The 22,146-nt window shown below is 34.9% G+C and overlaps 4 protein-coding genes, 1 long non-coding RNA gene and 1 pseudogene across 9 annotated transcripts; 4 read left to right on the forward strand and 2 right to left on the reverse strand.

Moving 5' to 3' along the window:
• Positions 1 to 24: 24 nt before the first annotated feature.
• Positions 25 to 1,387, forward strand: LOC104771153 (uncharacterized). Of its 2 annotated transcripts, none has more exons than XM_010495631.3 (6): positions 25 to 407; positions 487 to 659; positions 733 to 801; positions 910 to 961; positions 1,041 to 1,191; positions 1,338 to 1,387. In XM_010495631.3, exons 1-5 carry the CDS (start codon positions 135 to 137, stop codon positions 1,188 to 1,190), a joined length of 717 nt encoding a protein of 238 aa, XP_010493933.1. In that variant the 5' UTR covers positions 25 to 134; the 3' UTR covers position 1,191; positions 1,338 to 1,387. The 2 variants fall into 2 exon arrangements, with proteins under 2 accessions (XP_010493933.1, XP_010493939.1); XM_010495637.3 differs by having other exon boundaries at positions 1,342 to 1,387.
• LOC104771138 (thylakoid lumenal protein TL20.3, chloroplastic) lies at positions 1,041 to 3,743 on the forward strand. 2 transcript variants are annotated; one of them, XM_010495616.3, is made up of 7 exons: positions 1,041 to 1,726; positions 1,832 to 2,020; positions 2,120 to 2,149; positions 2,313 to 2,419; positions 3,045 to 3,079; positions 3,168 to 3,296; positions 3,401 to 3,743. In XM_010495616.3, exons 1-7 carry the CDS (start codon positions 1,563 to 1,565, stop codon positions 3,590 to 3,592), a joined length of 846 nt encoding a protein of 281 aa, XP_010493918.1. In that variant the 5' UTR covers positions 1,041 to 1,562; the 3' UTR covers positions 3,593 to 3,743. The 2 variants fall into 2 exon arrangements, with proteins under 2 accessions (XP_010493918.1, XP_010493923.1); XM_010495621.3 differs by having other exon boundaries at positions 1,837 to 2,020.
• Positions 3,744 to 5,109: 1,366 nt separating this feature from the next.
• Positions 5,110 to 6,742, forward strand: LOC147946590 (uncharacterized). Its single transcript, XR_015588909.1, has 2 exons — positions 5,110 to 5,245; positions 5,973 to 6,742. It is a non-coding gene; the product is annotated as an uncharacterized LOC147946590 (long non-coding RNA).
• Positions 5,570 to 8,556, reverse strand: LOC104771175 (NAC domain-containing protein 7). 2 transcript variants are annotated; one of them, XM_010495677.3, is made up of 5 exons: positions 8,226 to 8,556; positions 7,097 to 7,283; positions 6,724 to 6,995; positions 6,306 to 6,590; positions 5,570 to 6,146 (listed from the first exon to the last, which is right to left on the reverse strand). In XM_010495677.3, exons 2-5 carry the CDS (start codon positions 7,254 to 7,256, stop codon positions 5,835 to 5,837), a joined length of 1,029 nt encoding a protein of 342 aa, XP_010493979.1. In that variant the 5' UTR covers positions 7,257 to 7,283; positions 8,226 to 8,556; the 3' UTR covers positions 5,570 to 5,834. The 2 variants fall into 2 exon arrangements, with proteins under 2 accessions (XP_010493979.1, XP_010493962.1); XM_010495660.3 differs by having other exon boundaries at positions 5,570 to 6,590; positions 8,226 to 8,551.
• Positions 8,557 to 16,465: 7,909 nt separating this feature from the next.
• LOC104771226 (hsp70-Hsp90 organizing protein 1) lies at positions 16,466 to 18,765 on the forward strand. The gene is made up of 7 exons (XM_010495723.3): positions 16,466 to 17,077; positions 17,213 to 17,501; positions 17,621 to 17,706; positions 17,799 to 18,022; positions 18,107 to 18,173; positions 18,275 to 18,334; positions 18,534 to 18,765. Exons 1-7 carry the CDS (start codon positions 16,562 to 16,564, stop codon positions 18,645 to 18,647), a joined length of 1,356 nt encoding a protein of 451 aa, XP_010494025.2. The 5' UTR covers positions 16,466 to 16,561; the 3' UTR covers positions 18,648 to 18,765.
• Positions 18,758 to 22,094, reverse strand: LOC104771196 (disease resistance protein SUMM2 pseudogene; annotated as a pseudogene). Its single transcript, XR_015588910.1, has 3 exons — positions 22,007 to 22,094; positions 21,900 to 21,935; positions 18,758 to 21,624 (listed from the first exon to the last, which is right to left on the reverse strand). The product of XR_015588910.1 is annotated as a disease resistance protein SUMM2 pseudogene (transcript).
• Between the last annotated feature and the right edge of the window lie 52 nt (positions 22,095 to 22,146).

Raw genomic sequence — 22,146 nt, forward strand, 5'->3', positions numbered from 1 at the left:
AATAAACAAAACCTTCGGGATAGGTCAGAGGGTTTCAAGAACAGAGTCTTTTTGGCTTCATCATCATCTGGGACTGGGACTGGGACTGGGACTGGGACTGGGACTGAGACTGTTCGTCTTCTTTGCTTATTGCAATGTGTTCTCTTCAGTGTTTCTCCACTACAGCAATATCATTCAGAACACAAAAGTACGTAAATAGCCCTCACGTTCATCGTTTATCTCCCATTGGAACCCGTAATTTTACTCTAGCGTTGAGGGCAACGACGTCAATTGACGAAATCCCACCTAATGCCGTTCGCCGGGAAACAGACCAGAACTGGAGAGGTGGGTTCAGTCTGGGCGTAGATTTAGGTTTATCTCGAACCGGAATCGCTATTAGTAAAGGCTACTCCGTTAAACCTCTCACGGTAAACTTCGAAACTTCTCTCGCTCTCGTTGCGTTTACGGTTTGGTGGAATTGAATGTGAATTAGGTATATATGATTAGGTTTTGAAATCGAGAGGACAAAAGCTAGAGACTAGGCTATTAGAAATAGCAGAAGAAGAGGAGGTTGATGAATTCATAATTGGGTTGCCGAGATCTTCTGATGGGAAAGAAACGATTCAGTCGAACAAAATCCGTTCAGTTGCTGGACGTCTTGCTGTTCAAGCAGCTGAGAGGTGAAGCACACTCACACACTTAAGATTGTGGTAATATAATAAAAATTCGAAATTTCTTTGCTTTTTTGGTCAGGGGTTGGAGAGTTTATGTATTTGATGAACATGGGACAACATCAGAAGCTTCAGACCGAATGATTGTAATGTTAGTCTCTCTGTTCTTTGGTTTTAGCATTAGTGTCTCCTTAAAAGATTGAATTTTTTGTGTGTGTGTGTGTGTTGTTGTTTGAACATTCTATATTCGGATTTCCAGGGGACTCAGCAAGAGTGAGAGACAGAGCAGATCAGACGCATACGCTGCTGTGGTAAGGCGATGAGAGCAGGATGATCTTTTGAGTTCTTAAACTGTAACTACTATGTTTTTTGATAATTCTTATGTTACAGATATTGTTAGAGAGGTATTTCTCTACGCAAGGTCTAGGAGCTGAGATTATACTTCCCAAGAGTTTAGAGCTTCAAGAGAAGCTCAAGAACGGTGCATCTGTAGACCCTGACTTTAATCCTGACAAGCTTGAGGAGTATTACACATTCTAATGTAGTTTGCTTTATTGAATTCTATGACTACAACGATTGTTATGAGTTATGACCTTGTCAGTCCACATGGCTGACAGTTTTGTTGAAACCAAACTAAAAGATCCGGTCTTTTGTTGTTTCCTCTGCTTTTGTGTTGTGTGACATAAGCCAGACCAGAGTTAAGTGAAATTGTATGCAAGACTTGGGAAGTTCTGAAACCAAGAAGTCAAGAACAAAACAGGAGAACAAAAGTGACCTACGTGTGCACACCTGACCCAAGCAAAGTGGATAAAGTTGGAAATATCAGTCACACGTGCCAGATTCATCTCTTCTTCCACAAAGTTGAATGTAACATTTCGAGTTCTACTCTTGCAAAAGTTTAGAGATTTAACAATGGCTTTCTCTTCACTCTCTCCTCTACCTATGAAGTCACTTGACATTTCAAGATCCTCATCTTCTGTCTCAAGATCTCCGTACCATTTTCAGAGATACCCATTGAGACGTCTACAGCTTAATGCTCGTTCAAACTCAGAAATCAGAGATTCATCAAACACTAGGTGAGGACTCGAATACTTCTCACTAGCAAACGTGGAGTCTCACAATGTTTTTCTTGTTTTCTCAATTTCGGATGCTCAGAAACTTAATACTGTTCTTCCGAAAAGGGAAGGTTGTTGTTCCAGCGCAGAAGAATCAAACACGTGGAAGAGGATCTTATCCGCAGCAATGGCGGCTGCGGTTATCGCTTCGAGCTCTGGCCTACCGGCTATGGCAGAGCTTAACAAGTTCGAGGCCGATACTCGTGGCGAGTTCGGGATTGGCTCGGCTGCTCAGTATGGTTCTGCTGATCTCAGGTATCATATTGTGTTCTTATCTTAAAAAGTTCATTTGAGAATTTTCATTCGTTCATTGATGGTGAAAGTTCGCTGAGATGAACACTATTTTTTTTGCAGCAAAACAGTTCACTCCAATGAAAATTTCAGGTAAAGTTTTTGACTTTGGTTGGTGATAGAGATTGGAATCAACACAACAAAGTTCAAAGCTTTGATATCAGGAATAAAAGTTTTGACTTATGCTCAAGGTTTTTACTTGAAGAAGCAAGATTTTTGTTCTAATTGTGTGTAATGGCTTTACTGATTATTGCAGAAGAGCCAACTTCACTTCTGCAGACATGAGAGAGTCTGATTTCAGTGGTTCGACCTTCAATGGTGCTTATCTTGAAAAAGCAGTTGCATACAAAGCTAACTTCTCAGGTTAGTAGTCTCTCTCAACTGTGCTACCACTTACCTTCCCTTTGCAATGATTATGGATTGATGGTATTAGAATTATGAAACAGAACAACTTCCACAAATCATAGTCTATTGTTCACATGTACCCTTTTACTAAACTTCCTTGAATCTCACTTTTCTTTGTGTCCACATGTAATTTGAGATAGTCTCGAATCCAGTAACAATTACTCTATATGTTACATTCTTAGATCCATTTGGAGTAGGTCTTTCATCTTTGATATGTCAACCTTTATGTGAGCATTTAGGACCCGGAGATGTCTATCTTCAATTCCTTAAAACGTTCTCCAAGAACTTCACCATGTACATAGTGACACCCTCCAGTAGATTCAACGTCAGAGTTTTCCAATATTGAATTAGCCTTAGACATCTGAGAATTGAGTACTTGATTTGATTCCACCTTTTTGCCTCACGAAAATCTGGCATGCATCTGTGAACAGAAACAGTTCTTTGGCCACTGTAACTACTTGAGCCAATTCTTGAAAGGCTTTCTACTTACTGAGGGAAAATTTTCATTCACAATAATTCTTCTCATGTACCTTAATCTTAATGCGTGGTTCATGTTTATGAAAGCTGTGCATTTCAATGGCAGGTGCTGATTTGAGTGATACATTGATGGACCGCATGGTAAACACTATACAGTTTATACTTGCATTTGCATATGAGCTCGTTTGTCTTTAGGTTAAAGCTCGATTATTTCCTCTGGCGATTTTAGGTGCTAAATGAGGCAAATCTGACAAATGCTGTGCTGGTCCGATCGGTGCTAACCAGAAGTGACCTCGGTGGTGCCAAAATCGAAGGTGCGGATTTTAGTGACGCTGTAATTGATCTTCTTCAAAAACAGGTAACGTTGTTAGCTGTTACTCAACATTATTACATATTATCCATTGCTTCCATTATCAAAAGCTGAAAAAGCCATGGACGAATCGTTTTCATCTCTATGTGAAGGCTCTGTGTAAATACGCAAATGGGACAAACCCATTAACCGGAGTGGACACGAGGAAGAGCCTTGGCTGCGGAAATAGCCGGAGGAACGCGTATGGCTCGCCTTCTTCTCCTCTTCTCAGTGCACCACCTCAACGTCTGCTCGGCCGTGATGGATTCTGCGATGAAAAGACCGGACTCTGTGATGCCAAGTAGTTCCAATATGTTATAATACGTCATGCGTGATTACAATGCAGATATAGCATTTGTATCTTTATATGTTGTGCAACGTATGTTATAGGAGTATTGAATTGTAAATGACTGGAAAGAAAGAAAAAAAAGAAGTTGAAGATTACACTGAAGAAAAGGAGAAAATGATCAGTTTTGTCTGTTAAGACAAAAGATATAAAAAAGCCTGTTTAACCGGTGAATGTCTCTACCTAGGTCGTCCCCTACCACTTTGTCAGATCAGTATTTTTAAATAACTGGTTACTTTTAGTACCACATAATTTTTTCGATAGTATTCTTCCAAATGGTTAGCACTTAGCACAAGCTTAGCAATTGAATAAAATAATTACTTCAAAATTAGTTAAATACTCCCTCCGTTTTTTATAAATTGTCTTTCTAGAGTTAAAATTTTGTGTAATAATAATTGTCGTTTTAGATTTCCAATGCAAATATTTTGTAAATATTCCAATTTTATCTAACTGTTTTAATGTTTTAACCAATCAAAAAATTATAAAATATATTTAAAAGGAATAAAACAATAAAATTAATGGTCTTTTTAATTTGTGTGAAGCAACCTTAAACAACAACTAATAAAAAAGAAAGGGAGTAATCATTAGTGTGTCAAAAGATGATATGGTCTTGGGATTTGTGGCTTATATGAAAAGGTATAAATACACTAATGATGATACATCACATGCTATTGTCTATTATGCTCCTTCGCTCCCTATTGTTTGTAACTCAGGATTCAAGGTCGGTATCGACAAGTATTGGTGATTAATCTAACTCTTAGGATTTGATAATTATTAGTTTTTGTTTATAATATTCGCCGGTAATAAAAAGAAATTGTGGCCAGTATCCAAACTTCTCTGGACCGTGTTTGTCAACCCCAAAGAGCACGCCCAAATCATTATGTTCCTTGGACTAAATTAAATGCGGAATATTTTCGATCATATTTTTCTAATGAAAAAAAAAAGTTGTTTTCTGAAGAAAAACCAATATTCGACAAAAATGGAACGGCATTCGTGAAATATCTTGTCGAATAGTGATGGAGTGTTTAGTTGTTGATGGAGCTATACTTCGTTTACCTGTAAGGGTTGAATACGTTAGAGTTAAATGTACAAGTTCAAACTGGTTTTAAAGAACTAATTGGGTCCTATATATATGCAACATAGTACTCCAAAATATGATGAATTAATTGTAGGCATTGTGCGATGATCGATGAATAGAATTTAGTCGTCTAAGTTAATTCATGTTTTAATCTTTAATTACAAAATTCTATTGTATCGCAGTAATTTTATTTTAAAAAATAAGTTTCACATCCAAGTAAATTATAATCTACTGTTTCTTTTTGTGCCGACCTTGAATCAAACACAATAATTACAAAATTCTTCATGAGAAAGTACATGCTTTAGCTTCTTCTTTCTTGTGACCAGATGAAAGAAAGAAAAAAAAGGTTCTTCTTTCTTTTTCCACTGCTTGTCTCTATATAACATAATCTTGACACCAGCCAACAACATGTCATTAAAACTTATGTATGTCCTTCAAGGCCACATTCTTCTCCTTCTTTCGTTTTCACTATTTATGGCTATACATACTCTTCAAGCTTCATTTGGAGTAATTATTCTCAAGAACACAACTCCGGTAAGTCGCTAGCTCGTCCAACTTTAATTTTGTTTATTATATTTTTCTAAATTTGCCATATATATATGCTTATGAACTGTGTAGATTGTGTGTATTTTACTATAGTACATATATAATAAATACATAATTCATGCATAGTTGTCCACATATATGAAATTCAAGTATCTGAAATTTGTTATATTAAAAGTGAACACATCTAAAATAACAAATTGAGATGTGGATATATTACAGAGAGAATATGAGATAGATAAATTTGATGTATATAGCTTTTTTTTTGTTAGTATTTGAGTATATATATATAGATCGATTCTCTAAAAACTAAAATAATAGGAAGAGACCATTGTTATTAAAAAAAATATTGAAGTTACATTTAGATTAGAGTTTACATATGGTTAATCATATTGAGTACATGCATAGATACGCAATGTCTATATATGCGTATAACATAAGTTCAATAATGTAGTAATTAAGAATCAAAGCAAACATAAATCTGTACCATCATCACCTACACTTGATTAGTACTGTGTTTGTGTGTACGTATATTATATATATGTTTATATGCATTTATATGAGATAATATTCTTTCTGCTCACTTCCATAGATCAATCTGACAACTAGAAGAAGTAGAAGCTGCATATTCTTCTCCCATGTCTGAAACCCTTTTTGGATCTTTTTCTTCATCAACTTGGTACTCAGCATTGCTTGTTTCCTTGGCATTGTTCTGTAGAGAAGCAGAGGTTGTGGCGGCCTCCTCGTTGCTGAGCTGAGAAGCAACAAATTTATCGAGAACTCTCCAGTCAGTGACTTGGTCCATCACTTGCTCGTTGCCGCTGTTCATGTATAGAGAGCTGAAGCTCTGATTCCCTTGATTTAGTTGTTCCTCATGCGCGATATTTGATTGCTGCAAGTTAGCATTATGGCTCGAGTTATTATTGGTGTTGCTTGTTCCGTAAGGAAGAGAGTTGCAATTACTGTTATCTTGTTGAATCTTAGGACTTTCTAGCTGAGGAAGTTGGAAGAATGATAAATGAGATTCACCAAGAAGATGATTTTGTTGTACCATGTGGTTGTAGTGTAGTTCTAGCTCTTGCTTGCATTGCAAGTTAGGGTTGTTGAGAGCGTAGGCAGATGCATTGAGTCCATATGGCATATGTTGTTGGTGCTCGTGCTGTTGCTGATGATGATGATTGGGGAGAATCCGTCGTTGACCATTCGTCTCGAGCTCGGAGGCCATAAAAGAAAGTTGATCATCGTACCAATGTGAAGGTGATGAGTCGTAGTCTCCCATTCGTCTAACAGCAGCCAGTCTCTTCTTGAAAACCCTACACACAACCCATCCTTCTTCCTACACCCCAAATATCATATAATGAGATCACTTATATTAGTTTTAGGAGATGATACATAGTTTGAGATTGTTTAGCGTAAGATCCAAATAAATTGTAAAGAGAAGTTACATTTTAGGGTTGATATATAAATACCTGAGGAGTTCCGTTTTCATCGGTTTCTAAGCGGTATTCGTGCATGATCCAATCGGACTTCTGTCCATTCGGGGCTCTTCCCTTGTAAAACACAAGTGTTTTCCTCATACCAATAAGACTATGCCTCAAATATATAGCCTTATCTCTTCCCGTGGCTTTCCAAAACCCTGCTTTTGTCGCTCTATTGGTTCGAGTCCCTGTGGGATACTTCTTGTCTTTATGGCTAAAGAAGTACCAATCACTCTGCTCTTCATGCCCAATTTTGCATAACTCTATTTCCACAAAATAATTATAAATCACTTTTAAAAAACTTTCCTTAATTAAGAACTTGAATTTAAGGATCAAAGGATAAAGATGATGGGATTGAGAAAACCTTGAAGATCCCATGGCTCAATCTTGTAAAGATCAATGTCTTTTATGAAATCGATTTCAATTCTCTTTGATGCGACTTTTTTCCTCAGGTAGTAGTCTACAAGTTCTTCGTCAGTTGGGTGAAATCTAAATCCCGGAGGAACGTGGGAAAATGAGTTCATCTTTTAGTCTTCTTGGTCGATGATAACCTATATAATCATGAATATACGAACATAAGATAATGTTACAGCGCTTGACGTCAAAAAGAAGAAGAAGAAGAATATGTTATAGCTAGTTACATTTCTTACACATAATGTGATTTATCTGTGTTGGTTTATTTCAACATAAACATATGATTAACTACGCATCTAATCATCTTATAGCTAGTTAATAAAAACCGACAGAACTATTGTACATTATCCATTTATTTGTTACAAGAAATAGTTTTTGTTACATCTAACTATCTAAATATGTGAAGACCAATTAGTTTCTGTAAGAATAATTTAGATTCATGGTATAGAACTGAAATTTCCAAAACTTAAATCAGTAAATTAACTATCGGAACTATTTTTAATATAAAGTATATATGATGATAGTTAAGTTGTTATATTAGATGCATGAATTACAAACATTACTATATTAATCAACTTTCATTTCTGCTTATTTATTGCTTCACTTGTATAACAACATGTATCGGATTTTTTCCCCATATAAGTAACCAACAAGTGTTTGTCCAAAAAAAAAAGTAACCAACCAGTAATTATCAGAAGAAGAGAAGAACAATCTCTTAGAAATGATTATCCATCTCAAGAGATTCCTCTTTTAGATTCATATATGGAATTTTAATAAACCTTCTAATTATCTCAGCCAAAAAACCCCAACTCGATCTACTTATTTGTTTATTTATTAAATTAATATTTAGGTTTTTACATAATATTTTGCTTTGCTTGTAATATCAGCAACATTGATGAGTATGATGAGATGATGATGATGATTATGATGATGATCAAGGTGATTAATGAAGATGATGATCAAGGATGATCTTAAAGCAAAAACTTTTACCTATATAAGAAAAAACACCCAAAATTATTTGTAAAGGGGACGATATATCGGAGATTCAATAAAAAAGTTGACATAAAATTAGGGTTTACCTGAAGAAATTCTAGATGATCCAGCTGAAACTTTTTGAACAGCTTCTAACAAAATTTTTTGAAACTCTCGTGCTTGTTATCAGAAGAGTTTGAATTGACACTTTCACCACAAGACTAGAGAGAGAAAGAGAGATCCTTGAAAGACCAAAGACTGGACAAGATTTGACAGTGCTCCTCGGGAATAGGTTACTGGAAAGAGGTCAGATCCCGAGAGAGAGAGAGAGAGAGAGAGGAAATGATAGAAAGAATGGGAAAAGAGAAAGAGAGTAGGGTTATATAAAGAAGATCAATCGAGGAAGAAAAGAAAGAGAGAGCACACAAGACACAAATCAAAAGATGACAATCGTGTCCTAATAATCTATTATATTTTTCTTTCTTTCTCTCTCTTTCTTTCCCTTTCAATCATACCATCTCTCTCTTGTGAGTCCTTTTGAACCTAGAGAGAGAGAGAGAGAGCGACTTTATTTGTTGCAAAAGCTTCGGGGGAGAAGAGAGAGGAGGATAAAGAAGTCAAGTAAGATTTAGAGAGAGACAGAGAGAGGTGGCAACATCCATTACCACCCACCAGCTCTTGATGGATATGCTTGATCATCAACATTAAGGTTCTTCTTTTTTTGTCCTCGCATTAAGGTTAATTTGTTGGTTTTATTTTGGACTTCTTTTTTGTGCTAATTGCTAAAGGATGTCAAATATCCTTACTAAAAGCAACTCAACTAGCTAGAATTCCCAACGATATTTGCTGGTTTGATGGTAGGTTTTTGGGAGAAAAACTTTGTTGATAGACCTAATATCGCACACACAACACTATCATATTATCGAGAGATATATAATATTAAAGTTGAGGATAATATAGTTATAATAAGTTTTCAGTACTTCATATGAGTTTAATACATTCACAACAAACAGTGTAACCCCACCAATAATGTGAATTACTTGGTTTTCATTTTTTTGCTCTCAATTTCTTTTTATTGTGTGTATGAAATAAAATTGTTTTGTTAATATTGAAATAGAAAAAATATATACAGTATATACATCCTTGCATTCACATAATCATTCTGATGCAACGAAAAATGTGGAGACATACCAAAAATATAAGGAAAGTGTATGTATCTTCTTGAAGAATAACCTCCAAAATAAGTATGTCTCGGCATTTTAACGGAATCCGAAACCCGAACCCGAACCTGACCCGAAATAGGCAGTTTGGTTCGGATTCGGATAGTACTAAATACCCGATCGGATTTAGTTTCTTTGAAATTCGGATATCCGAACTAACTCGAAATAAATACAAAAATGCATCTAATTGGGTTTGAACCCAGTACCTTAGGCATTTACAAGTTTATCATAAACCATTTTGCCACTTTAGTTTTATGTCATAGTATGAAAACGTTAATTATATATATATATATATATATATAATTATGTATTCTAAAATTGATTTATTTTTCTCTTTCTCAATCAATAGAACCCATAATTGTTTTATTTTTTTATTACTCAGATCAATTTTAGTAGAAATATGACAAACAAATTTATAAAAAAAAAATATAGTTTGTGGGGTTTGAAGAGTGAGTGAGGTTGGAAGATAAATATGAATCATATCATATAATTTGCTATAAATATTAGATTTGGTAGGGAATTTGAAGGATTTAATTTTTGAAATAGTTGCCATGGATAAACAAATCTAGGGTTTTTTTTGTTGAAAAAGAGAGATAAGAAGAATGAGACAAGAAGAGGAAGATAGAAAGTTTTTTTTTTTTTTTTTCAAGTCAGATACTTTTTTTTTTTTTTTTTTTTTTTTTTTTTTTTTTTTTTTTTTTTTTTTAATAACCCGAAATTACCTGAACCCGAAGACACCCGATCCGAACCCGACCCGATATTAGAAAATACCCGATCGGGTTTTATATCTCTACATCCAAAAATCCGAAAATCCGAACATCCTAACCCGAATCCGATCGGATACCCGAATACCCAGGCCTAAAAATAAGTTTATATATATAAGATATTTTTAAATGTAAATTATTACTGTCTATATACATTATTACATATGTGAATAGTTTTCATCGTTTGGGAACTTCAAAAGTAACCATAGAGAGATACCCACTTCCTTTTTGGTCGAATTGACTAGATAAAAAGATTCACCTTATTAAACTACTTAACTATATTGAGCATATAATTTTTGTTAATAAATTATCATCTAAAGTCTTAACTTGAACTTTTTAAATCAAAGTTTTTGGTCATTGATTACCTTTTTCAATCCAAAGATAATAAGTTTGTCATAACATGAAGCCTAGTTGCCAATATATACTGCTAAAACAATATGTATAAAAAGGAGACAAAATACACCTAATGATGTATATTACACCTAAATCCAACTAATGATCCAGAGAAGTTACAAGTTGCTATGTAAAGTTTGAAGTAACAAAAAAGAGATTGCATGCAACGAAAAGTTAGTGTTAAATGAATCCTTCAAAGATCTTTAGAGTAGTGTGTGAGGATATGCAGAGGAAAAAAAAAAGTAAAACAAAGTTTTTTATACACAGCCTGAAATGTTAAAAAGAAAACGCGTTGTATGTTCCCAAACGATATGTATATATGTGTAGCATAAGATATTTCTATTTATGAAATTTCACATGAAAAAAAAAAAAACGGAATGATGTGATGACGTGGCGGGAGGTGGTCCGGCGTGGAGTGAGCCATCGATGATTTTGCTGTTGGCAGGCCGGTTGGTCACATGGACCCCATCCGTTATACCGTTCTCTTCTTTATTTTCCGTTTTTTTTTTTTTTTTGGCTTTTAATTTTGTTTACTTGATCTTACAGTGAATAATGTCATTTTGTAACTTAAATATGATGATCTTCTTTCTTTTTTAAATAACACAAACGAATTTTGCTTCTTCGCGAGTTATCATAATAAATTGGTCGAGTACTCCAAAACTTTATTTTTGTTTTTTATAACTAACTCATAGTTTTGTTTTTTATCATTTAAAACGTTTAGCAATCTATAAAGAGATAATAGTAAAGGTGTTAATAACAACAACAACAAAAATCAAGAAATTCATATCCCACATGAAAAATCCATTAAAAAAATTCGTGACTTTAACCCATCATCACTTGCTTCAAGTAAAAAACTTCTATATATATGCATGTGATTATTATCAATATGTGAATTGAACAGTATACATCTATATACTTTAATTTCTATCCCCAATTTAGAAAATTTATGCGAACTTTGTATTTGCTGACTTATCAAACATATTTTTCTTGCATATATATACTCCTTCTAGAATGTTCTAACACTAATCCGTGACTGTAATGTATTTGCAAGTCTGATTCTGATCATTCTCTAAGGATTTAATCCCATTATCGAAAAGGCCAGATGCCAAAATATTTTCCAACCATCGTCACATTACATTCATATATATATTTGAAACGATGATAGATATAACAAACAAAAATGATTTCCCTATATATTAACTATATCAGTTTTTTCTTTAACCGACCCCTATTATATCAATATCGTGTAATCATTTTACTAATTAACTAACCAACTAACAGGATAATGTTTTTAAAATACATATTAGGTAAGTTATATTTAGAATGTAGGTATATATAGTTTGTGTTTAGGTAAGTTCATCAAAAATCGGATGGTTATGCGGCTGATGGTAGGGACTTCAGGGCAAAGATTTGGTGTCTAAAAAAGTCACACATACATAAACTACAACAAAGAATTACAAAAAAAAAAAAGTAGTAGAGAGGAAATTGGAAATAGATTTCGTTTAATATATTTCTTTTTTGCTTTTGTGTGTTGTTGAAACGAAGCATAGAAGTGAAGCAAAAGTAAAGACCGTGATCCCAAAAGTGTCGTTTTTGGTCCCACTTCGCCTCTTGTCCATTACCTATTTGATATTGAGATTACATTATAATTATTATTCTATACTTTTCTTATTTAATATTCGTATGCAAAACCATATATATATTCTGTGGTGTCTATATTTTCTATGATCCTTCGATCTCTGTTTTTTTTTTTGGTTAAAAAATGTTGGTTGCAAAATGACAAAACCATGGTCAATCAAATAAAGATGTGGGACACGATGCTTTTGTTAGTAAGTATATATTAGAATGACTCTGAATACAAATTCTCGTCTTACATGAGTATGTAATAAGAAAAGACTGTTAAAATATCTGCATTCTCCCCATGCCATAGTACCAACCAGTTCTTAAGCAAATGTTGCATACTAAAAATTAAGTGTTTCTAGTTCTCTAGTTGATTACTAGAATATAATGGTCGGAATTGAGGCATAAATGACAGTTTCATTAATCAAATCTTTTGTTAAATATACTAATTATCAGTATTGGATTGGTGAATGGTGAGCTCTCATTGGACCACCTAACATTTTTTGGATATTAAAATAAGAATAAAATAATATTTTCCTTACTTGTAGAATCCAAAATTATACGTTACAATTAACCCACAGAATGGTTCATATAATACTTTTTAGTTTTCACATAGATCCTGCTGAAATTGCAAGTTACCACTATGTATAAATAATAATTCGGGATTCTAGAAGAAGAATCTCCATGAATAGATAAACTGATAGTTTTTTTCTCTTTTAAATAAAAATTGGATTTATGTTTAACATTTTCAATTGAGTGTATAAAAACCTTGAGACAGCTAATTATACTATCCTATATACGCATGGGCCAAGGAGGCATACATTTTCTTATAAAAATAGAAAATATTGAGTTCTAAATTTTTCCGGCCTGCTACAATATACTGTATTATCTTAGAACCAACAATGATCATCATGACACATTAAGTAATTAAGGCCTAAGAAAATAATTTAATATATATATATATAGTATATGATCGAAACTAATGAACGGTCCAAGTCGAAGGCTTTCTTTAGTTCTAGGGCTCTAGAGAGAATTTACGCATGAGTCGTGTTGTAAATCCATTTGATGAGAATACATATTTCTTCACAACTTGTCCCATAACCCTAATCATTACGAGAAGCCCTAAGAATTAAACCACGTGGGAAAGTTTGTTCCTTTTGTCAGTTTCTTGTCCCATGAGAAAAACTTGTTACATGTGAAAACACTTGTGAAAGATTCTACCATCCTACTTAATGTTTGGTTTGATCTTACAGTTACCAATAGTGATGATGTACAGGCAGAACAGCTAGCTAGTCAAAGGTCAGTGTGTCAAATTGGTCTCGTTAGTTTTAGACTTCTAGGGAATTAGATTGAGCCGATTATTTTAGTTTTTAAAGAAAAAGAAAAAACTCAACTTCAGATGAATCAGATCCGATTCATATATATTTGAGTATTTGACCAATTTTCTTATAGAGTTGAGGCTGGTCAGACCAATTCCTTATGTATGTCTATATTCAAAAAAAATTGGTAGCATGCAAGCTGACAGGAATGGCCCCAGAACTGAAATCAGATCAAGTGTAAATCTTGAAAAAAAAAAAAAACCTAGATCGATCCATGGAACTGATCAATTATGGCGTTATTGCCATGCCAAAACGAGGCCGGATTAAGTAATTCCACTATGACGTTTTTTTAATCAATAATTATGGTTATTTTTGTTTGGGCAAAAGTAATAAAATTATACCCAACAATTTTCTATTGTATGTGTAACTAGTGATGCAAACAAATAAAATGGTGTCCTAATTCTGAATTATTTTCAATAATTTTTTTTTTGTTATGAGGGTCAAAATTAATACTGTATGTTAGTAATTAAAGAAGAAACTTTGAATATATATGTATATATATATATATATATATATATATATATATCTGTTGTGGTATTAGAGTTTGAAATAATTTATAGAAAATTTATGTTTTAAGTATACTCTGTCCCAGTAAATAATATTTAGGCCCACCATGCACAATTTATATATGTAATAAATAAAAACGCACATAAAATCTAAGAACTAATTGCCCATTTTTTTCTAAAATTCCTAATAATTAGTAAGCTAATTATCATTAATTATTAGACGTAACAATAGTTTAAATGCATGGCTTTAATCACTATACCATGCACCAAACGACTAATTATTTCATGCCATATGAATCATTAAATAAGAAAATTTACTGGATGATCTCCAATTCGACGAATACTAACTCAACAAACATAACTAATAATGACCTTTAAATAGTTTTGAATTGATTATAATTTTTTGCCCAATTCAAGAGTAGAAACATTAAACCGATTGACAATTAGATATCTGAAAATTTAAAACTTTGGAACGGAACTATTTTTTTGATTTATAGGAACGATTTTGGAACATATCAGCAAGCATATGGTATATATATATGATATTTTTTGTCAACATATACACATACACTATATATATATGAAATTTAAGAAACAAATGAATTATCTTTTGAGTTGACAGTATCAGTATGTATGACTGTAAAAGTCAACCATTTTACAAAAACAATATGCACACCGACCCTCATGATTTCACAGTTGGCCTGCTCAAGGCGTGTGTCTAATTATTAGAAGTTACATTTATTATATTTTCGTTTAGTATATGCTTTTGAAAATGTAAGATGTAAATGGAAATGGGCGATATGATTGCATTTTGGTTTATATGTCTTCGGAACAATAATACGAATTTTAGTAGTAACCATAAGATAAAGAAATGAACACAAATTTAAAAGAGACTCATATTAAAATAAAGAGGGCACCAAAAGATTAAGAAAATAAAATATCAAAAACAAAAGATTAATAAAATATGTTTCTAAGATCTAATTAAGCATGATGTGTCTATATATACACACCGACATTTATTTATGTTCTAATTTAAGTGTATTGAAAATATATAAGCCTTGATTTTGTAATCTGTTGTTGCAATTTAGGCTATGGAATTTTTAAATTGTTTTTTTAATCTAATTTTTTTTTTTTCATTTTGGGATTTTTGGTTTTAAGCTATATATCAAAAATAGCAACATTTACACCTTCCGTTCTCGCATTCCTAATTAACAGTCCACATGCCTATTTTTCGAACTACCTATTAATTTTTCTTTCTTGAAGAGAACTACAGTACATATAACAATTGGATGATTATGTTCAAAATGCATTCCATTATGCAAAGAAAGAAAAGACAAATCAAGCAAAGTAGAAAAAGGTGTAAATGTTTTTAGCTTCATCGCTCTCGTGCTGATCGTCGTGTTAAGCTCGATAGGTAATCTACATCATGATATATGAAATCTCACCAAATATGTTTTTGAATCTTCTAAAAGCATACTTTAATTTTTTTAATCAAAATTTGCTTAAACTAGATATTCATTTTAATGAAAAGCATTTGAATGTTTCTTTCTCATCAATAACTAGCTAACCCCATCAGAAGTACCAAACAAAAAGACTTTAATATCTCAGAATACCACTGGTTTACATGCATGTGTCCTAGTTCTAGAATTTGGCTTTGTAAATTGTTATGAGCTTTACAGAATGAGTCACCGTTTTTTTAGTGTACTACAATTCTCCTGCAGTGATACGTTCTAACCTTGATTTTCCTTTTTGTATTCCTGATAGAGTTAATTAGGATCGAGGATTTAAAATGAATATTTAATTAAGTTTTAATCGAAACATTAAAAAAAATGATTAAGAAATGCATCGCAGGGATCCACATATATCATAATGTATTCACCAGATGCATACTCTAAATGCAGGCTAATGAAAACGAAAATCAGATGCATAGTACTCTAAATGCATGCTAAGGACTAATGTCGAGGATATAATATGCATTGATGATTCCTATGAGTTTGGATCCAAAACGAGGGATATATATGGATGATACGGGGAAGACAATATTAAAGACCGCCAAAAGAATCATACTGTATTATACGTCTTATGACCATTTCAATGTCACAATGACTATATATATCCCAAGTCAGCTTGAAAAAGCAAAGCGAAATTTGATTATATTACGGTTTTGCTTAATTACGCTTAATTAGTCTCTTCAACATCTTTTCTTTGATCAGCTTGGTCAATAAGCTCAAGATGTATCAATTCAAGAGCTTTTCACTACGAAAATTAAAAAAAAAAAAAAAAAAAAAAAAAATCGAACCGGAGAAATGAAACTCTAAACAATTGAACCGGAAACTAATAACCGGAGTCGCCACAACAAGATAAGAAAACGACACCGTTTCTCAGTAATCTCACACAATTAAACGCAACGAGGATAATAGTAAACCCAGATATAATATAACAAACTCTAGTCTCATACCCAAACAGTCCCCAAAACAAGAGTCTTTGTATAAAATCTATTTTCCCAGTTCTGTCTCTCCCAAGAAAGCTCCAAAGAGAGTGATCTCAGATTCAATTCAACCATGGCGGAAGAAGCTAGAGCTAAAGGAAACGCTTCTTTCTCTTCCGGTGACTTCACCTCCGCTATACTTCACTTCACCGAAGCCATCGATCTTTCTCCAACCAATCACGTCCTCTACTCTAACCGTTCCGCTGCTCACGCTTCACTTCACCTGTACGCCAATGCTCTCTCCGACGCGAATGAGACAATTAAACTCAAACCTCACTGGCCTAAAGGTTACATCCGTTTCGGAGCTGCTCTCCTAGGGTTAAACCACTTCGATTTGGCTGTAACGGCTTACAAGAATGGTTTAGATATCGATCCGACGAACGAGGAGTTGAAATCGGGATTGGCTGATGCGGAGGCGTCTGTTTACAAGAAAGAGAGAGCCAAAAAGGAGAACGAGCTTGGGAATGCTGCGTTCACGAAGAAGGACTTCGCAGTTGCCATTGAGCATTATTGTAAAGCCATTGAGATTGATGATGAAGATATCTCATATATCACAAATCGTGCTGCTGTTTATCTTGAATTGGGAGAGGTATGTATCACAAATAGCGCTCTCTTTTGTTCTTTTTCTTTATGTTGATGATAGGGCTAGAATGATGATTTTGCTTTGGTATTGAGGGACAATGGTGATTAGTTTTTAAAATGTCAATGTGTTTTTGATTTCCAGTACGATGAGTGCATTAAGGATTGTGACGAGGCAGTGGAAAGGGGTAGAGAGCTTAGTACAGATTACAAGATGGTAGCTAAAGCTTTGACTAGGAAAGGGACTGCTTTGACCAAGATGGTGAATTGCTCGAAAGATTATGAACCTGCAATTGAAGCTTTCCAGAAAGCTCTTACAGAGCATCGAAACTCTGATACATTGGAGAGACTGAAAGAGGCAGAACGAGCTAAGAAAGAGTGGGAGCAGAAGGAGTATTTCGATCCCAAGATCGGTGATGAAGAGCGTGAAAAAGGTGTTTGATTTTTGAAACTTATTTTGTCAGTGTGGGGGAAAGAAAGCTTATAGTAGAGCTGCGAAAGCAAGAAAGAGTTAGCATTTTTTACTGCTGCTGATATGGTGCTTTTAATACAGGTAATGATTTTTTCAAGGAGCAGAAGTATCCTGATGCTATAAAACATTACACTGAAGCAATCAAAAGGAACCCAAAAGACCCAAAAGTAAGCCATTTCATCTCATTCATGGTCTTCTACAATGATTCTTTATTTTGACTGTTTTGAGTAACTTCCTACTTTTTTGCACTCTTTGTTAGGCATATAGCAACCGAGCTGCGTCTTACATTAAGCTAGGTGCAATGGCTGATGGACAAAAGGATGCAGAAAAGTGTATTGAGATTGATCCAACCTTCTCTAAAGGATACAGCAGCAAAGCTGCAGTTCAATTCTTCTTGAAAGAGTATCAGGATGCGATGAAAACACACCAAGAGGGTCTCAAGCATGATCCCAATAATCAGGAACTTCTCGACGGTGTTAGTAGGTAATATTCACAGATACACAGAGATTATTAACTTTCTATCTGTTACCATAAATTTGCTAAATGTTGTTCAAATCTGTTCTGCAGATGTGTGCAACAGATTAACAAGGCTAATCGAGGTGACCTTACCCCTCTGGAATTGAAAGAGAGACAGGTTACATTCTGATACTTCTCATGAACTTTTTTTTTTCTTCCCCATTTATCATTAAAGAGAACCAGGGAAATAAACTTGGAATTCTCTTTTCTTTTGTGTAGGCAAAGGGGATGCAAGACCCAGAAATCCAGAACATCCTCACTGATCCTGTAATGAGACAGGTAAAGCAACAAACTCTATCTTCCAACACGTAAAATTGTCAAATGTCTGATGCAACTTTTTGTTTGAATCGAGTTTCTCATTACCAATGCTACTCTTTGTGAGATATGTAGATAGATCCAAGAATCTGAATTTGTCTTTAGGTATTGGTTCGAGTCTGCATGTTAGTATGCCTCTCTAAAACTTTTCTTTTACAAACAGGTACTGACCGATATTCAAGAGAACCCGAGCGCAGCACAGAGACAAATGCAAAATCCAATGGCTATGAACAAGATTCAAAAACTTATTAGCGCTGGGATCGTCCAGATGAAATAGACTCAGAATAGTTGAAACATTGAAAATATCCGTTTTTGTACATTCATTTGTTGCTCTTATTCTATCTTTGCAATGTGCAACAGTTCCAAATTAGTAAAATTGCAATCATATTTTCAAACTGTTCTGATATAATATCTACTGCGATCCTTCATTTTTTATATAATGAAGTTAAATTTGCGTTGCTTTACATTACAATGAATTTTATTGGACATAATCCATTAGAGAGCAATGCCTAACTACACTCCTTTATCAAAACAACTTTCTCAATCGCAAAATTTGAATCATTCATTAAAATCGCTACCGCACATACATAACTTGCCATTCAGGTCCAAAGAACTTGAAGGAAGGTAAGAAACGGAGTCTAGTGCCTTCATCGTCCCATTCAACACGTTCATACCATTCTTCCTCTTGGTATTTAATGACAAGTTCTTCAACCCTCATGACACTTTTAGAATCCGACGGAAGCTTTCTTAGCTCAGGACACTGCGTTACGTGGATCGTCTTTAGACATGGAAAAGGCAGAGGTTGCCAGTAGATGTTCCTCAACATCGCTAAATTGTGTAGGCGTAGACTCTCTAGTTTCTGAAACGGAATGGTAAAACTCATAGTCATAGCTTTCTCTTGGCTTATTATTCCTTCTACTAGTACCGAGTCCAGAACCTCGAGACTAGTGAGGTTAGGAGCGAACAACAACCACGTCAAATCTTTCAGACCATCGCAGCTACTTATATGCACAGTAGAGAGGTTGGAAAAGCATTGAGCTGTGGGACTTCTGTTCCATGATAAAGTTGTCCTCTCTATCTTTATCTCCCACATTCCACACTTCCTTATGATGACTTTACGGAGATTATCCATAGCTGGCAAAGTCAATACTCCGGATGATTCTTCCTGAATCCCTCTAAGTACTACAATTTGAAGACATTGAACCAACCTGGGAGCATTTACTAACTTCTCCCCAACCAAGCTCGACTTGATACTTGTGTTTAGAACTTCTAAATGTTCCAAGATCTGCAACTCCTCCACTAAGCTCACGTCTAGCGACATTTTAGACTGTAAAAGCTGCAATTTCCTCAAACTTGACAAACTTGATATCCCTGAAACACTCTTAAGTCTCTTCATGTAATCCAGTCTCAAATATCTGAGCTTTTTCAACTCTAGTAAACCAACAGATAGCCGCTTCATGTATGTCCATGACAAGTCAAGATAGCGCAAGGAGACCAACTTAGATATATATTTTGGCAATTCCCGGAGACGTGAATTGCCTGATAGATCCAAAACCACTAGCATTGGGATACACCGGGAGAATTCATCCGAGATATGTAGCAATGAATCGTTTTTCTGAAGGAACAAAGTTGTAAGTTCCTGACATTCAGGACTGCCAGATATCGTTTCAAGCTCATTTTCCATCAGCGACATCCTTCTCACAGAACTCCAGTTCTTGACCTTCGGTACTTCACGTAACCCAACACCGGCTTGCACAATACACTGTTCTTTATGTTCCCCAAGATCAGATGCTATCCATAGAGCCATCTCCCTAACCACATCATGCATTTTCACTTGTTCTTTATTGATTGCTTCCTCCTCCAACAAACATGCACGGACAAGGATACCAATTATCTCATAACCTTGTCTTAGTTCTCTTTCTCTACTTTCATTTTCATCTATGAATCCCTCACATATCCAATAGTCTATCAACCTCTCTCCATACGATAATTTTCAGGAAACAAAGAGCAATACAGGAAACATGATTGCACATGCTCCTTGTTTATATTATCATAGCTATACATTAGAATTGAAAGAACTTGGTCTTCCATACCAGAAACTTCTGCAGCATATGAACTCAAAACGTCAACTGCATTACGCCATTCTTGTACCATCCTTTTGCATGCCATGGTCTCGCCAATGACACTAAGTGCTAAAGGTAGGCCACGGCATTTTCCAGCGACTTTTCTTGCTAGTTCAGGAATGTCTGGATGGCCTTTTAATGTGTTTTTTCCAACTTTCATTTGGAACAATTCCCATGCTTCGTCGGGTTCTAGACAACTGACTTCCATCGGGTCATCATCCCCCATACGCCCACACACATCTCTTGAACGAGTGGTTAACACTACTTTGCATCCATTTTGTCTGCTTGGATAAGGGACTCCGAGAGCTTTTAAATCAACTTTCTCCCATATATCATCCAACAACAACACAAATTTTTGTCTCTGAAGAACTTTGTGTATGTCAAGAGCTCTCTGGTCTTCATTTTTATTATCCCACTCTTCCCCCACAAAGCCTAGTCTTTTGCCGATGTCTCCTTGAATCCTATGGATCTCCGGAGTTCTAGACACCCCAACCCATATCACAATCCCAAATCCGCTACATTTTTTAGGAAACTTGTTGTTGATTTGTGTGAGAAGGGTGGTTTTGCCAACTCCACCCATGCCATAAAGACCCACAACCTCGACTCCGTCTTCCATGAGACGGTTGCATACCCTTTCCAGCATTGTTTCCTGACCAACGATTGTAGGTTGAATAGGCACCTCTTGAATCTCAGCTATCGAAGTGGCAGCAGTCACCGTATCAAAATCTCCTTGAGAAATAAGACTCTCAATCTCCTTCAACATCAGGATAACCCTCTTCCCATAAACATAGCTTATTTTCACATTTTTAGAGCAATATCCAAAGAGACACAACCTTTGAAGCTCAATGTCCATAGTGCTAAGCAGATCACTGAATTTTTTCTCGACGGTCAGGACATTTGTAAGCCATACGTGGACTTGAGAAAGCCTTTTATGACGCCCTGTGAACTCTTCTCTGCGTACCCTTCCTTCCACATCTTCTTGCTTTGCCTTGAGTCGTCCCATGGTTCTCTTGAGAGACGCTAGATTCTCTGCGAGGTTGTGAATATAACCTACCCTGAGGCCTAACCATTGAGAGACTTGATTCACGACTTGATCACATGGCAACGAGACCGAGCAACAACCTCCCATTGCTGGAAAGAAAGAGAAAAGAGAGATTCAGAGAGGAATAACTGGAAACCAAATCGAGAGAGTGACAAATATTCGAAAGTGTGAACAGAGGAGATAGGGAAGTATAATCGATTTTCTCAACCACAAAAGATGTTACTGTATGCATAATTGATGAGAATATTTAGACTTTTCCACGATTATGACATTTCCCATTATTCTTATAATATAGTAGAAATTTCTATGGAAAAAACGACAACACACAAAAGTTGAAGTCTTGTAGAAATGTCTTAAAGAGTACCATTTTATGGATTTTGCGTTCCTTTTCCCTTGAATACTGCAAAACATACACATACATATTATCGCTGCTTGATACAGAACATTAGATTCATTCGAGCAACAAATTACCTGAACCTCCTTGGCAACTCCATTTGTATTCCTGCGTATATCAACTTCACTTTGGAAATTCCCGCGTATATCAGCACAAGAACCTGATAAAACATCTCTTTTCAAATGAGTTTCATGATATAAGACTGATGAGAATTTGA

Source organism: Camelina sativa, chromosome 3, assembly GCF_030686135.1.
Source record: "Camelina sativa cultivar CO46 ecotype springtype chromosome 3, ASM3068613v1".
Classification (NCBI taxonomy): Eukaryota; Viridiplantae; Streptophyta; class Magnoliopsida; order Brassicales; family Brassicaceae; genus Camelina; species Camelina sativa.